Below are 15,619 nucleotides of genomic sequence, written 5' to 3'. Positions count from 1 at the left end.
CATATGATTAATGGAAGCTCATATTTGTGTCATCCATTGCGGCTAATTATAGCAAACGTGGGTGGCTGGGTTTTGAATTCAGCCTAAGAGTGTGCCCCCTTACTACTCGCCCCCAGCTGTCATTGCAATCTGGTGTAGTTTGGGTTTGTATCCTTGTAAGACTGATTTTTTCATGTTACTTTTTGTTGGTTTGATTTTTCTGGTGTTAGAACCCTTCCACAACACTATAATGAAGATTTTGTGTGTTTCAGCAAAATACAAACCAACATTTTTTCTCCATGATATCAGGTGCGTCTATAAAAAATAGACGTCCCTCAATGCTTGAAAACATTGCCGCTGAGGTGCTTATTTAGGCTATGAAAATAATATGTTGATTACGTGGGTGGGTTGCACGTGCAAGCTTACTAGTAGAATTAAAATAGACCTTGCTGTTTTGCTGGACTATTTTTGTTTCAAAATTGCTAGACTAAATACATGCATAAATATCAATGCTAGACTTGCCCAGATTGTTTTTATGATCACTGCATACCTATAGATTACGATCTTGAGCTGTTCGTTATTTGATAAAGGTCAGGGCGATCACATCTGTAACTTACTAGGAGCACTAGCAGCTCACCGCAGGTAACCAGGCTGCATTCTTGGCCTTAGTTACTTGCAGAATATGTGGTGTAATGATCTTAGTTATGAGGATGTGAGATGTTATGCAAGATTAGAGCATCTCCAACCGTTCGGCCTCCCAGGACGTCGAAAAAACGCTTTCTGGGGCCGAACCGGCGTGAACTTTCGGCGTGGGAGCGAACGTGTTCCCAGCCGTCGTCTCCAGATCGCCCTCAAAAGTCCAAAAACGACACAAAATTCGGCCAAACTCGGCGATTTTCATTCAAATTTGTACAAAAACAAAAACATGATTTAAAACTACATAAAAACGGCCACTACGCCTAGCCCTACTACGTCGCCATTGCCGTCCGCCTTCTACATGCCGAGGAGCCTGTAGAACCGGGTGTAGTCGCCGCCGCCCCCACCCTGCGTACCACCGTCACTGCTGCACCCCTGCCCAGGGTCGCCGACGCGCGGGGGGTTGGTCGGCCCGGGCTCGACCTCGTCGTTGTTGCTGAGGACGACAACGCCGCCCTCATAGCGGCCGCGGCGCCGAGCTTTGATCTCCGCATAGGCCCGGCGCCGGCGCTCCACCTGCTCGCGAAGTAGTCCTCCTTCGCCCACTTGAGGGCGATCTCGTCGTTGGCGGCCATGGCCTCGTGCTCCTTCATGGGGAGCAACCCCGACTCGGTCTTCAGCCGGACGAGGCGGTAGGAACGAGGGGAGGGGCGGCCGCCCTTGTTGAAGACAAGGGCACCACTTCGGGTGCGGCGCCCAAGCGGTGTCTCTTGCGGCTCCGGCTTGACTGGGTAGAGCGCTGGTGAACCGAAGGAAAGATAGCCCGAGCCCGACGAGGAGGAGGTCGCCGTCTCCATTCGACGCGGCGTCCAGGAACTACCGCGGCGGCGAGAGAAGGACGGGAGTGGCGGGTACTCCAAGCGCGGCGTGTTGTCAGCCTCGATGTGCTTGAGGACGGCCTCGTGGGTGCGGCCGGGAACGCCCCACCATTCGCGCCGCCCGTCGGCGTTGAGGCGGCCGCGGGGCAGGGCGCCATTTGCGGAGGCGACCTGGTCTATGTGGCGGCGGTCGAAGTACATTGTCCACAGCGTGTGGTTGTCGGCGGCGTACCTCGGCTCATTCCGCTGCTCCTCCGTCAGCGACGACCGGATGCGCGCTATCTCGGCGCGCCGTTTCGCGTCGGTGGGCACCGGGACGCCGCCGGCGTTCACCCTCCACGAGCCCGGCACCCGCATGTCCGGGGGCGCCGTGTAGTCGGCCTCGTAGAGGAGGCGCATCTCGTCCTCGCGCAGATGGTGTTGGCCGAAGCCGTTCGCCGCTGCGGCGTCGCCTGGGTAACGCTCAGCCATTGCTCGTCGGCGGGGGGAAGAGTGGGAGATGTGGCGAGAATGGCAACTGTGGCGTTCACCGACGGGGAGGTCGGCTTTTATAGCCGAAGATGGGCGGTGAGAAGCTGCCCGCTGGGTGCCGCGTGGCGGGAGCGGGCGGATGCGCATTGCGGCCGCCTTCACTGTGCCGCCCGTAAGGCATCAATGGAAGGCTGACCTGCGTGGCAGCCTTGGCATTGATGCTCGCGGGAACCGAGGCAATGAGGACAACGGAGGCGGCGAGTCGCTGACTCGGCGGGCCCATTCCCGTTCGCATCAAAAAATTGTTTCCCCGGCGCCCTCACGCGTCGGGTTCGGTCTGGTTCTGCTGGTGTCAAAATCGGTCCGAGACGGCGAAAAATGGATTTCTGGGAGCGCGGCTGGGTCGAATTTTCGGCACCGACGACAAAAAAGGGGCTTGTTGGGGGTGCGGTTGGAGATACTCTTAGCTACATCAGCTATGAGTATTGCTGCATCTGCGATAAATTGGCTCTGTCATGTAAAATAATACACCCTACTCTTGTAACTTACAATGGAATGGAAACTACATAAGAATTAAAAAAAGTGTTGTCAATTCAGAGTGCTCTAATGACAATGTTTTCCCTAATTCAATCTGTGGATATGAAGAAGAAGAAGAAAAATAGTGATTTATCAGTACTAGTAAGTATGCACGTGCAACGCACGTATCATAATTTTTTTAAAAACCTATTTTAAATCTTAACCTTTTAGTGGGTTTTCTTACCAAGCCATTGAAATATGTCGCATGCCCAACAATGAGAGCGCACATGTAATATACGGTCCACAGACATGTTTTCACAAAAAATTCACGATTACATAGTGTAATATATGGTCCACTGACATGTTTTCACAAAAAAATCACAATCACATAAATAGATTATATTTTTTTACATATTTAAAAAAAACATTATGTACTACGCCCTTTGTAAACTAAACTACAAAAATGTCAAGTATTAACGTACAAAGGAGATATTTATTAGAAGAATTGATTTTTTAGAGAGATAGAAAATATTGGATTGTTTTTAGAGAAATAAAAAGAATGAATTGAGTCTCGATTGAAAAAATGACAAATATATTCATGTATTAAATTTTACTCCCTCTGTTTGGAATTACTTGTTTTAGATTTGTCTAGATATGGATGTATCTAGCACTAGAATGAGTCTAGATACACCTGTATCTAGACAAATCCAAGACAAGTAATTTAGAACGGAGAAAATAGAAAACATAGATAAAAAAAAAGATACGACAGAGGAGCCGCCCCCTCACACCGTCACCTACCTTCCCACCGCCCCTCACATTTCTCCCCGTCGTTCCCCATTCTTCCTTGGTCGCCAGCTCCCTCTCTCCACCCCACCCCTCCCCTTCGTCCCCACCGCCAGCAAGAAGTTCGCATCCCCTTTTCGTCGAATCCGGTCGCCCAAGTGGGCGAGGAGGTCCCCTAGCTCGGCATGCTCGCGAGCATCCCAGCGTTAGGCTCCGTCGGATGCGCGAGACTTCCACGCCCCTGCTCTTCCAAGCCATTCTTCGAATCCGTTTGCCGAAGTGCCCAAGGAGGCGCTCGAGCTCGGCGTATTCACGGGTGACCCAGCGCGAGGCGGGCGCGGAGGCCCGCAACAAGCTAACAAGGAGCGGGCGTGGGTGCACAAGAATATCTGGGCACAGTTCGATGCCTCCACTGGTATGAGCAAATCAATTGTTGCTTCCTTCTCTCTGTTGCTTGTGGAATGAGCTAATAGATCGCTTCAAAATGCTCTGAGCTTGAGCACACAAAGGAAAGGTACAGCTGAGCCGTGGAGATGTGCAGGAGCCAGTGAGATACGGCCACCTCCCAGCCAGCTCACCAGCCTCCGCGAAGATGTGTAGGAGCCAGTAATATATGGCCATTGCATGTTCTCACATTTTATCTCTCTAATTGATTCTCACGGCTCAGCTCCAGCTTTCCTTAGTGTACTGATTGATTATTTTGCAATTTGCACAAGTCAATAATATATTAATGTTATGAAATGAATTCTCATCTCTGTATTAACCATCAGGATTAATTCTGACTTGATCCTTTCTCCCACATACTACAGCAGTATCCCTCCAATCTGATGTATAGAAATTTGCTTGCTAAGAAACTAATCAATAAAGGGCAGCCCCAGTGCATGTAGCTCCCGCTTGCGCAAGGTCTGGGGAAGGGTCCGACCACTTTGGGTCTATTGTATGCAGCCTTTCCCTACATTTCTGTAAGAGGCTGTTTCCAGGACTTGAACCCGTGACCTCATGGTCACAAGGCAGCAGCTTTACCACTGCGCCAAGGCTCCCCTTCTTGCTAAGAAACTAATCAATAATCTATGAAATTTAACTGGATTAATTAAGGATCAAGCCACTCACCTTGTGGCTACAATCCACCAAATCCATCTCTCCACGTTCCTGCATGTGAAGAATTGATCAATTCTTTAAGTCAGAAGTACTGCATACCTTATACATGAAACCCTTACTAAAAATTCAGAAGAATAGTTCTCAAAAAAAATTCAGAAGAATATGCAGAATATCCATTTTTATTGACATAGATATCTGCAGTCCTAGACAAAATGTGACCATAATCCACACTACTACACATGAATTACTATATAGCTACCTTATGGGGCCTATATGCCTGATCCTCATATCTTGTTTGGCGAAGAGTTCACCAGTTGCATTTAGTCTTGAATGGAGAAGATTGCGCATGTTATTGTACAACTGGGCAATGGTGTGGAGCTCCATAAGCGACGGCAGCGACTCTAGCTGTCCTTCTGGCCTACGCATCCCAACAGAGAAGCTTTAGAAACTAATCTGTTTACTCCTCGTTCAGGATCAGTAATGAACATATTATTGCACAAATTAATTTACCAAAACCGGGTTCTCATTTTTGGTGATGAAACTGTAGCAACATTGGCACGGTTTTTGTCAATACTACAAAAGAGGGGGATATTTGATCATTGCAAACACCATTGATGCAGGCTTGACACAACTGGATTATAGATCAATTATCTTCTCACTTCAGTAACACCATGATCTTGTACTTGCTTTTTTGAAAATAATGGAAGAACAACCTATGATCTGGTACCAATTTTTGGCACAACCATTAATTCCCAAAGTGATTCACCAGAGTGCTTTATGCTTCCCAACAGGTATGCATTGTACAAGATGGATTTCCTCTTAACCGATTGGAAGCATACCGCAACATGGATGCACACAAGGGCTAGCCTAAGCATGCAGGTAGATGGATTATAGACGTCTTGTTAATGCTGGTGCAAGGATGCAATATCCATGAACGAGCGCAACGTCGGTGGATCTGTATGTTTGAGTTCAGAATTTTGAAAGAAAGGGGATATGGGAAACAAGAAGAGGGGAGCTCTACCTTGGCTAGGATCCATGACGGCGAGGTAGCACCGCCGACTGTTGGGACCAGGTGTTGGGCGTCTGTTGGGCGTTGCCGCCGCTGGTGTCGTGGGCAGGCGGCTTGGGGTGCTCGACAGCGTAGGTGGCCTCGATGGCCTGGAACTCAACCTCGCTCGTCCGCGACATCCCAGTAGAATTCGTCGGCGTCATGGGCGGCGCAGCCACCGGAGCTAGGGCTGGGCGACGTATGGAGGTGCGGCGGTGTTGAGCGAGAAAAAAAAATCATGATGCCGATCGATCTGAAGGGCAGAGCGTGTGCGGGGCAGACGTGGGTCAAGGGCTGAACGTGTGCGGGGCAGACGTGGGTCAAGGGCTGAACGTGTGCGGGGCAGACGTGGGTGGCAGAACATTGAATCTGAGCCATCCAATCGGATGGCAGACCGCTGAATTAATCTGTGCTGTTAGATTTTATTAGATGTAATTGATCGTGGGGTGCAGGTTATCCTGTGTACATTTTATGGTGTGGTTGTAGGGGAATTCATGTTTGCTCTTTTAATAATAGTGTAGAAGTGTTTTTTTTTTGAAACAGAGGCAAAAGACTTGCCTCATTCATTAATAAAGGAGGAGAGTTTTAGAGTACAAATTAGTGGCTCCACAACATAGCCCATCCGTCAATAAAAGGGAAAATAACAACTACTCTCGCGGCATGATAATGCTCAGGTGCCTACCTCCTGACGTGACCCAAAGTTTGGCTTCATCTTGGATTAGTTTTAGAATGTAGAAGGGGGGCGTTGATTTCTTCCTAAAAACTCTAGCGTTCCTCTCATTCCAGATGACCCAACCGACAAGCATAGTAAGGGAAGCCATGGCCTTCCGGTTCGCCGTATTGGGCTTCGACATGTTTGTCCACCAATGCTTGATGCTGCGCTCCGCCTGCCATTGATGGATCTCGAGAGCCCCTAGGCCAAGCCACTCCTTTACCAATCTCCATACGCGCAAGGTGAATCTGCACCGAAAGAAGAGGTGCGCGGACGTCTCGTTTGCCCTTCTGCAGAGGGTGCATAGGCCGCAATTCTCCCAACCTCGCTTCTCCAATCTATCCGCCGTCCATATCCTGTTTTGAATTGCTAGCCAAGAGAAGAACTTGACCTTGGGAGGTGCCCAAACCTTCCAAATAGTCTTGTTCATGGTTGTCGTCGTGGAGCCCAAGAACTCGATCCTATAAGCAGAGGCCGCCGAATACTCACCGTTGGCCTCAAATTTCTAGGATATGTCGTCATCAATGTCCGGTGAAAGCTGGAATTGCTCCAAGTGGACCCAAAGGTCCACAAACTCCACAATGTGGTTGATCGTTAGGTTGATGGAAGGATCGATCTTGTGCACCCAAGCATTGTCTCGCAGAGCATCCCTCACCACACACTTCCTTCGCTTGGAGGCTGTGAAGATGAGGGGGGCGATATCCTTGGGTTTTTTCCCTCTCATCCATGGTGCCTCCCAGAAGGGCGTCTTCCCTCCATTTTCCACGGTAATGACGGTGGAGGCGTAGAAGAGGTCCATATCCACCTCAGAGCACGGGTTTCCTAATCCCACCCATAGTCTAGTCGGGTCCTTCCACTCCACCCACGGCCATCTCAACCTTAGAGCTCTTGCAAATTTCCCCAATTGCAGCACTCCAAGCCCGCCGAGATGCGTAGGGTGGCAAACAGTCTCCCAGTTGACCTTGCATTTTGCACCTGAAGTTTGACTCTGAGCTGACCACAGGAAAGCACGCTCAATTCTATTGACATTGTGTAGCACGCCGGCGGGAATGTTCAGGGATGTGATGTGGTAGACGACTTGTGAAGTGAGGACCGATTTGACCAAGGCCGCCCGGCCTATTGTGGTGATGTTTCTCCCTTGTCATGGAGGAAGCCTCGCAGCCACCTTATCCTCAAGGTGTTGGAAGTCCACCCTTTTCAGCTGCCAGATCGATAATGGGAGTCCCAGGTACTTCAATGGGAAAGAAGTTCGTGAGGCGGGCAGACTGTGGAGTATGTCGTCAAGGTTTAGGTTGCCACAGCGAATTGCGACAACAGAGCTCTTCTGAAAGTTGGTGGACAGACCGGTGACCCCTCCAAAGGCACTAAGGATGGCCGCAAGGTTGGCCACGTCTTCCCGTGAGGGGGAGATGAAGATCGATGCATCGTCGGCATACAGGGAGGTACGAACAGTAGATCCACGCCCTCGGATTTTCTACAGCAGGTTGTGACTTGTGGCAATGTCGAGGAGCTGCTGCAAGGGGTCGATCGCGAGGACAAAGAGTAGGGGTGAAAGGGGGTCCCCTTGTCTGAGCCCTCGACCATGGCAGATGGCGGCCCCGGCAATACCATTGAGGAGGACGCGCGAAGAGGACGTGCATAAGAGGGCTGCCACCCAATCCCGAAAGCGGTACGGAAATCCCAACCGACGGAGTAGGTCAAGGATGTACTCCCATCGTACCGAGTCAAAGGCCTTCCGGATATCCAACTTGAAGAGCAAGGATGGAGTTTTGTTTCTGTGTAGGCGTCGCGCGAGGTTTCTCACGTACATGAAGTTGTCATGGATGCTTCGTTTCTTGATGAAAGCACTCTGCGCAGTGGAGACAAGGTTGTTCATGAAAGGGAAAAGGCGGGACGCCAACACCTTGGCGATGATTTTAGCAATAGCATGGATGAGGCTAATGGGGCGGAAATCCCCGATCTCCTCCGCCCCATCCTTCTTTGGTATGAGCACAATGTTGGCCGAGTTGAGCTAGTGAAGATTTGTCGTTTGGAGGCTACTGAACTGGTGAATGACTCTCATTACATCAACTTTGATAATGTGCCAACATTTCTTGAAGAAGCTTCCCGTGAATCCATCCGGTCCCGGGGCCTTGTCGCCCGGCATAAGATCAATGGCCGCTTTGACCTCGTCTTTAGTGATGTTGTCGTCAATGCCAGTGAGGTCAACCACCCTAAGGTTCAGGTTCTCCCAGTTTAGATCCATCGATCTGGGTTGTCCCCCTCCCAGACTGCTCGCAAAGTGGTCATGGATAATTTCCTCTTTTTCCTCATGGCCCGTGATCCATCCAGAATTCTTCTTGAGCCTGTGGATGTGATTCTTTCTTCGCCTTGAGTTGACCCTGAGGTGGAAAAATTTGGTATTGGCGTCTCCCTCCTTGATGTTAGCAATGCGAGCACATTGCTTTTTGCGCGCCCTCTCAACCGCTGCCAGGCTGACGACACGACGCTTGAGTCGAGCCCGAAGTTCCCTTTCTCCCACCGAAAGGACGCGCATCTCTTGGGCAACGTCAAGACGAAGGATGACGAGGAGGGCCGCATGAAGATGCAACTTTGCCTTGGAGAAGAGTCTGTTACTCCATTTAGACAAATGACGCCCCGTTTGCTTGAGCTTATGGAAAAGCCGTTGGTATGGCTCCGTGTGGACACACGGCTCCTCCCAAGCCTTGGACACGGTGTCAAAAAATACTAGGATACAGGACCAGAAATTCTCAAATCTGAAGCATCTTGGTCGCTTTGGTCCCCTGTCATCAGCAAGGAGAAGGGGGCAATGGTCTGATAGCGAAGAAGAAATGGCGTGAAGCACATGAGAATCAAAATGCATGTCCCAGTCGGCGTTGCAGAAAACCGAGTCCAGCTTGCACAGAGTAGGGTTTTGACGCTCGTTACTCCAAGTGAAGCGTCTGTTCTGGAGGTGGATCTCTTTTAGTTCACAAGTGTCTAGTGTAGCACGGAAGCGGTTGAGGCGGCTGCGATTGATGTTCCTGTTATTTTTATCTCGTGCTCGGTAAATCTGGTTGAAGTCGCCCATGACAATCCATTTAGTGCCATTGATGGGTTTTTGAGCGATCAACTCACTGAAGAAATAATCCTTTCTGTTGGATGCCGTTGGACCATAGACACTAGTGATCTTGAAAGGGGTATCGGAATGAATGACGTTGACCGTTGCGGAAAGGCAGAACTCAGTGATGTGGACATCGGATATGCGAACGACACTATCATCCCAGAGCATGAGGAGGCCCCCTCTGGATCCAGTGGCCGGACGCTGAGCAAAGCTACGGAGTCTATTACCACCAAGGTAGGAGGCGACGTATTGGTCGATGCTTTCCATCTTGGACTCCTGAAGGCAGACGATGTGTCATGAGGTGGAGGCGATCGTCTCGTGCACAGTCGCACGTCTGTCCGGGTCATTTAGCCCTCTGAAATTCCAGCACAAAAAATTAACCTTTATAGAAGTGTAAATTAATAGTAGTGTAGATAGTAGTGTAGAAGAAAAAGTTGGCAATGCTTCTAAAATGTATTGGCAATGTCTCCATTGTGATGCACGGATAATTATCTAGTAATTAATAAAATGAATGCATATATCAATTGATGGAGAGACCGGGCATTTTGACCTCCTTTTCCAAAAAAAAAAAACTAGAACCTAGAGGGGATGGCACCGGCATATACGAAAAACCTAGAGGTGGCCGAAAGCACTTGACTCTTCGATCCCTCCATGGATAGTTTTTGATGATTTCAATGAGATTATATATTGGAATGAAAACGAAGGGTAAGCTAAGGTCCCAGGCTCCCAGCGTTGTAAGCAAAACAGCCTCTGCACTACATTCTAAATGTATACGGCCGTATTATAAGAAATCTAACACATGTACTTCCTTTGTAAGAAATATAAGAGAGTTTAGATCACGCTTTTATAGTTCTTTAGAAGGGAGTACGTATATATGGAATATTTTTATATACATATGTATTAAAATAATTTAATTAGACGATACAATAACAACCGCTTCGTTATCTTTTTCTGCAAATCAACCTATGATTGGATGGCTAAATAAAAAGTGGTATCCCCGCCAGGTTTCAAGTCCCGGTACTCGCATTTATCTTGAATTTATTTTAGAATTTTCGGCGATGCATTTTCAGTGGAAGAAGATGTTCCCGTCGACTGCGAGTCGTCTACGATGACTTCGTAAAATCTCAAGATGATATGCCGGCTCAGTCTCTCGAAGGTGTTCATAAAGGCAGGGTGTTTGTGTGTGCATTCATAAAAGTAAGTGTGTGTGTGTGTGTGTGTGTATATATATATATATATATAGGCGAAGTATCAAGTGAAAACCCCTATTCAGTAAAAACTGAAAACTATTGTCGTACGCCATCTGATCAAAGATGTACGGTGCACAACAAATGTGGGAATCTAACTAGCCACTTAGTCACAGCTTTACAGCTAACCCCCTGCACTTACGTCCTAGCCTGGTAACGATTCAAAAAAAAAACACAAATCAATCCGTGCGAGAGAGACATGGAGGCGGCGGCAATTCAACGGCGACAGACTGCAGCGCCGCTCCTTTGTCGACGGCGACTCGGAGCCCGCGGCCCCGGCGCGACCGCTAATCGGCAGTGCCTACACGCGCTGGAGGCGGCGGCGGTAGCCCCACGCAACGGCGACCTGACGGCCACCGTGATGGTCCCGTGCCACGGCGATCTCGGGGGCCCAGCCTTCCTGGCGTTGCCCCCAGGCGAACTGGTACTGGCCCATGCGAGGGGTGAACGGCGACCTCGGCAGCCCAGCCTTCATCAGCGGCCCAGCCTTCCCGGCGGCTTGCCCTTCAAAGCTGTTGTTTCTGTATCTGAATGATGAATGGTGTTTTGCTGTAACTAAATGAATGTGATGTATAGTACAGAGAAATCCTTGTTGTTTTGCTGCATCTGAATGAAAGTAGATGTACAGAAAATATTTGAATAGGTGTGGTTATACAAGAAATCTTTGGTCTTTTGGTATTTCTGTACATACTCAAATTGTAGATTTACTACATGAATGTGAATTGGTTCTAGAAATATGTCTTGTTTGTGTCTATGATGAGCTCAAATTTCCGCGGTATTGTCTGCGACGAATTCAGGATAGAGGGGCCTCTCACTCTCAGATGGGTGCATTTGATTAATTAGATGGTCCATGCCATCAGCAATTGCACTATTGACTGACTGTCTATTTTTCACCTCACAAGACAACATCCCCTGTTCTGTTCAGTGACTTTTCTGTTAGATTTGATTAAATGTTGCTTCCTAGGAGTGACAAACTCATGGGTGTGTTCTTCATGAAAAAATGATACTGAGTATTTGCCATCCTTCATATGCTTCACAGTTATCATGGCTTCACAACCACATCTAGTGATCTTTCTTGCATGTGTTCTTTTCTTCTCTCTATTCAAATCCATCTTGGGTTCATCCTCCTTCTTTGTTCGGAATCCTGATTATGCACAAAGGAAACGCCTCCAGACTATCACATTATCTTTCGTCTTGTTCTGTCCAATTCGAACTGAAAACCCAACGTTGTGTGCATAAGCCTTGTAAAACTCCCCGACTGCTTCCATACTGTCGAATGTCATTCCTACAGTTGGCTTTAAGTTCTCATCGCATATGGGTGTGCATGATGAAATCTAAACATTACAAAACACATTAGTCATATAAGTTACTATTTGTTAGTGGAATTTGAACCAAGTTGTGGTGATAATGTTACTCACACAAATTGGGACGTCCATAGCTCTTTTTTTTGGTGTGCTGAAGCTATCCATATTGATTGGGGGAGGATGCATTTCCATATCATGGCGGCCGCCCTCATTGCAATTATGGGTTTGCAAAATCAAATCACCACCAAGCTAAAAGAAACAACCATGGCATTGGCGTCAACAGTTTGTATCAATGGAGGAAGAAAAATAATCATCAAAAAAATTATATTGCTTACCTGTGTAGGAGGCAGGTTAATGGCAGGGGACAGAGGATCGGTGACACCATTGCTTATAACGAGCGGTAGTGATGCATGCTCTGGAAGGCGAGTCGCAACCGGCATAGAGCAATGGCTCACGGCCATGGCCGGCGGAGGGCGTGGGATCACGGACAAGGCTGGCAGAGGGCAGGGGATCACGGTCGAGGCCGGTGGAGGGCTAGTGTTGTTGGACGGGGTTGTCGTCGGAGAGCTAGGGCACCTGGCGATCGGCGGCGGCGCAGGTCTAGACTCCATGGCGGCACAGATAAAGCACGATTCGTTTTCCTTTCTTTCTGCTGAATCGTTATTAAGCTAGGACGTAAGTGCAGGGGGTTAGCTGCAAAACTGTGATTAAGTGGCTAGTTGGATTCCCACCTTTGCTGTGCACCGTACATCCTTAATCAGATGGCATACGATGATAGTTTTCAGTTTTTACTGAATAAGCGTTTTCACTTGATACTTCGCCTATATATATATATATATATATATATATATATATATGAGCGTTTGCGTCTGTAATAATGTGTTAAAAAAAATTAGTTATCTCTTCCTCGGTTCCTCATATGTTGGCTCGTTGGCTCGTTGCTTGCTTCGTCTATACACATTGGAACTCTTGCGCAATGAAGACTTCACGAGGCGATTATTAAGCCCGCAAGGACTTCGAAATTCCTGAGAATGGCTTAATTAGCTAGCCAGTTCTACGGTCAAATCAAGAGTTCAATACACGAGAGGCCATGTCCATAGGTTGCTTCGTCAACGCGTTCTTGCTGGCCATGTTCTACATCGTGTGCATCGGCAGCACGGCCGTGATGGTCAGCATTTTCATCGACCAGGTGCGGAGGCCCCACAGCATGGGCTCCATCGTCAAGTCCTCGTTCTTACTCATCTTCTGCGTCATCTTCTTCGCTGTTACGTGCACGGTCTTGTGCTGCTTCACCTTCTCGCAGTCGGCGGTGCGTCCATGCCTGGCCTCCGCCTCCGGGGCTCTCCGTGGCGCGGGCCGGCTTCTCTGCCTTTCGTGCCGGTGTGCGGGCGCCAGGCTACGGCGCGGAAGCGGCGGCGGCGGCAGCGGCAGCGCTCTGCCGCAGTTTCTGGACCAGACATCGAGTCATATGCCCGTGCTCGCCCGGGAGCCACCGGTGCATGGCGGCGCGTGGGTGGCGACAGCGTATGACATCCCGGCATACGAGCAACCGGAGGGTGGTGGCGGATCGGAGTGCGCGGTCTGCCTCGGGGAGGTGGAGAAAGGGGACACGGTGAAGCGGCTGCCGGTGTGCCTACACATGTTCCACCAGCAGTGCATCGACCGGTGGCTGCATGAGCACTGGACGTGCCCGGTCTGCCGGTGCAACCTCTTCGTGCCGTTGCCGGCCCAAATGGTATGACCGCATGGGTGACGCTGGTGATTAGAGATAACTGAGGGCAGAGAACTCAAAGACGTGAAAGTACTACATCAGTGTTAGTAATTATTGAGTGAGGCTTCTCTGGTCAGAAGCATGTAACTGCACATTGTCTTTTGGAAACCGCAACAATCCAAACCCAAAGGGCAATGTAACATGGGGAAAACCTGCAATCTATTTATTTCATGGATGTGCAAGTGGGGATGGCATCTCACCGGCATATACTGGGAACCTAGGATTGACCGAAAGCACTTGACTTAGGATTATCTTCACTCCCTCTACAGACTGGCTGACCAACCGTACGTGAATTGTTTGTATGGATATAAAAATAAAGGAGGTAACTTAAGGCCCAGCGTTGCATGCAAAACAGCCGTTGCAGCATTCTAAATGTATACGGTCGCCGTAGAAATCTGCCGACCATATTAAGATACTCCCTTCGATCTTTAAAAAATGTACTTCCAACTTTGTTTGGAAAGTCAAATTATTTTATGTTTGACCGTATTTATATAATAATAGACCAACATTTATGCCATTAAATTAGTAGCATTAGATTCATGATAAAACATATTTTCGTCATATACCTATTTGATTTCACAAACATTCACATATTTTTGCACAAACTCGGTCAAACTTTAAAATAATTTGATCCTTCAACAAGCTGGAAGTACACTTTTGCAAGGACGGAGGAAGTATGTATTTACAAATATATGGAGTATTACATATCTATACACATTTAACCGTACTATACAACAACCGCTCGGTTAGTTGTCTCGCGGTTCCTCCTATGGTTGGCTCAATGGCTCGTTGCTTGTTTCGTCGCCTGTCGCATTGGAACTCTTGCGCGATGAAGACTTGACGAGGCGATTAAGCCCGCAAAACACTTCGAAATTCCTGAGAAACTGAGTCAGTATAGAGGGAGGCAGTGGCCTATCAAAAATGCTACACTTACGAAAGAACCTACGTACTGTTACGTAACTAAGTACTAATCCCTCCGCCCTTAATTTCAACTGGGTGGGGTCTCTCCCCTAATTTCCTCCAACAGAAAAAAGACACCTAAGCTGTTACGTTAGTTTACGTAGGATAGCTACGTAGGTATAGCTAGCTAGTTCTACGGTCAATCAAGAGACCAGATGCCATGGCGTTGGATTGCCTCTTGCTGGCCATCACCAACACCGTCTGCATCGGCGCCACGGCCATGATGGTCTACGCGTTCGTTCAGCTGGCGCGGGAGCCCCACAGTAAGGGCTCCATCGTCGAGGCCTCCGTCTACCTCGTCTTGTCGGTCAGCCTCACGGCCTGCTTGTACACGGCCGCCTGTGGCAGCCTCTTCCAGTGGTCGGCGCTGCGTTGGTGCTTGGCCTCCGCCACCGGGGCACTCCGTGGCGCGGGCCGGCTTGCCATGCCGGTGCGCGCGCGCCCGCTGAAGCGTCGGCAGCCGCGGCAGCGCTCTGCCACAGTTTCTGGACCAGACACCGAGTCACATGCCCACGCTTGCTTGGGAGCCACCGGTGCATGGTGGCGCGCGGGTGGTGACGGCGTATGGCATCCCACATCCCGGCATACGAGCAGCCGGAAGGCAGCGATGGGTTGGAGTGTGTGATCTGCCTCGGGAAGGTGGAGAAGGCGGAAGCGGTGAAGCGGATGCCGGCGTGCCTGCACATGTTTCACCAGCAGTGCATCGACCAGTGGCTGCATGAGCACTCGACGTGCCCGGTGGCCGGTGTGCCGGTGCGTCGTCTTCGCACCGTTACCGGCCGAAATGCAAATGGTATGAACGTATGAGTGACGCTGGTGATGAGATGTAAACTGAGCGAAGAGAACTCAAAGACGTGAATGTACTACTGCATGCGAGTGAGGCTTCTCTGGTCACAAGCATGTAAAGGCATTTCCGATCAATCTCTAAAAGATAGCGGAGTATCCAGCCGAGTAAACTTTAGTGGAGTATTTAAACTCCACTAAATTTTGGTCGATTCTAGCCAATCCCTTAAACCTAGCGGAGTAACACAATAAATTTGCATAAATTTAATCTAATTTCAATGAAATTTGCATGCATTTAAACATAAGTTCAACATAAATAGTCTTGACAAC

General features: G+C 49.0%; 1 protein-coding gene and 1 pseudogene across 1 annotated transcript; both read left to right on the top strand.

Moving 5' to 3' along the window:
* Positions 1-12,865: 12,865 nt before the first annotated feature.
* On the top strand, positions 12,866-13,516 carry LOC125547090 (E3 ubiquitin-protein ligase Os04g0590900-like). The gene has a single exon (XM_048711107.1). It carries the CDS (start codon positions 12,866-12,868, stop codon positions 13,514-13,516), a length of 651 nt encoding a protein of 216 aa, XP_048567064.1.
* Positions 13,517-14,666: 1,150 nt separating this feature from the next.
* Positions 14,667-15,305, top strand: LOC125547089 (annotated as a pseudogene).
* The last annotated feature ends 314 nt before the right edge of the window (positions 15,306-15,619 follow it).

This window comes from Triticum urartu, chromosome 3, assembly GCF_003073215.2.
Source record: "Triticum urartu cultivar G1812 chromosome 3, Tu2.1, whole genome shotgun sequence".
Taxonomy (NCBI): domain Eukaryota; kingdom Viridiplantae; phylum Streptophyta; class Magnoliopsida; order Poales; family Poaceae; genus Triticum; species Triticum urartu.
This window is presented reverse-complemented; position numbering and strand designations above follow the sequence as displayed.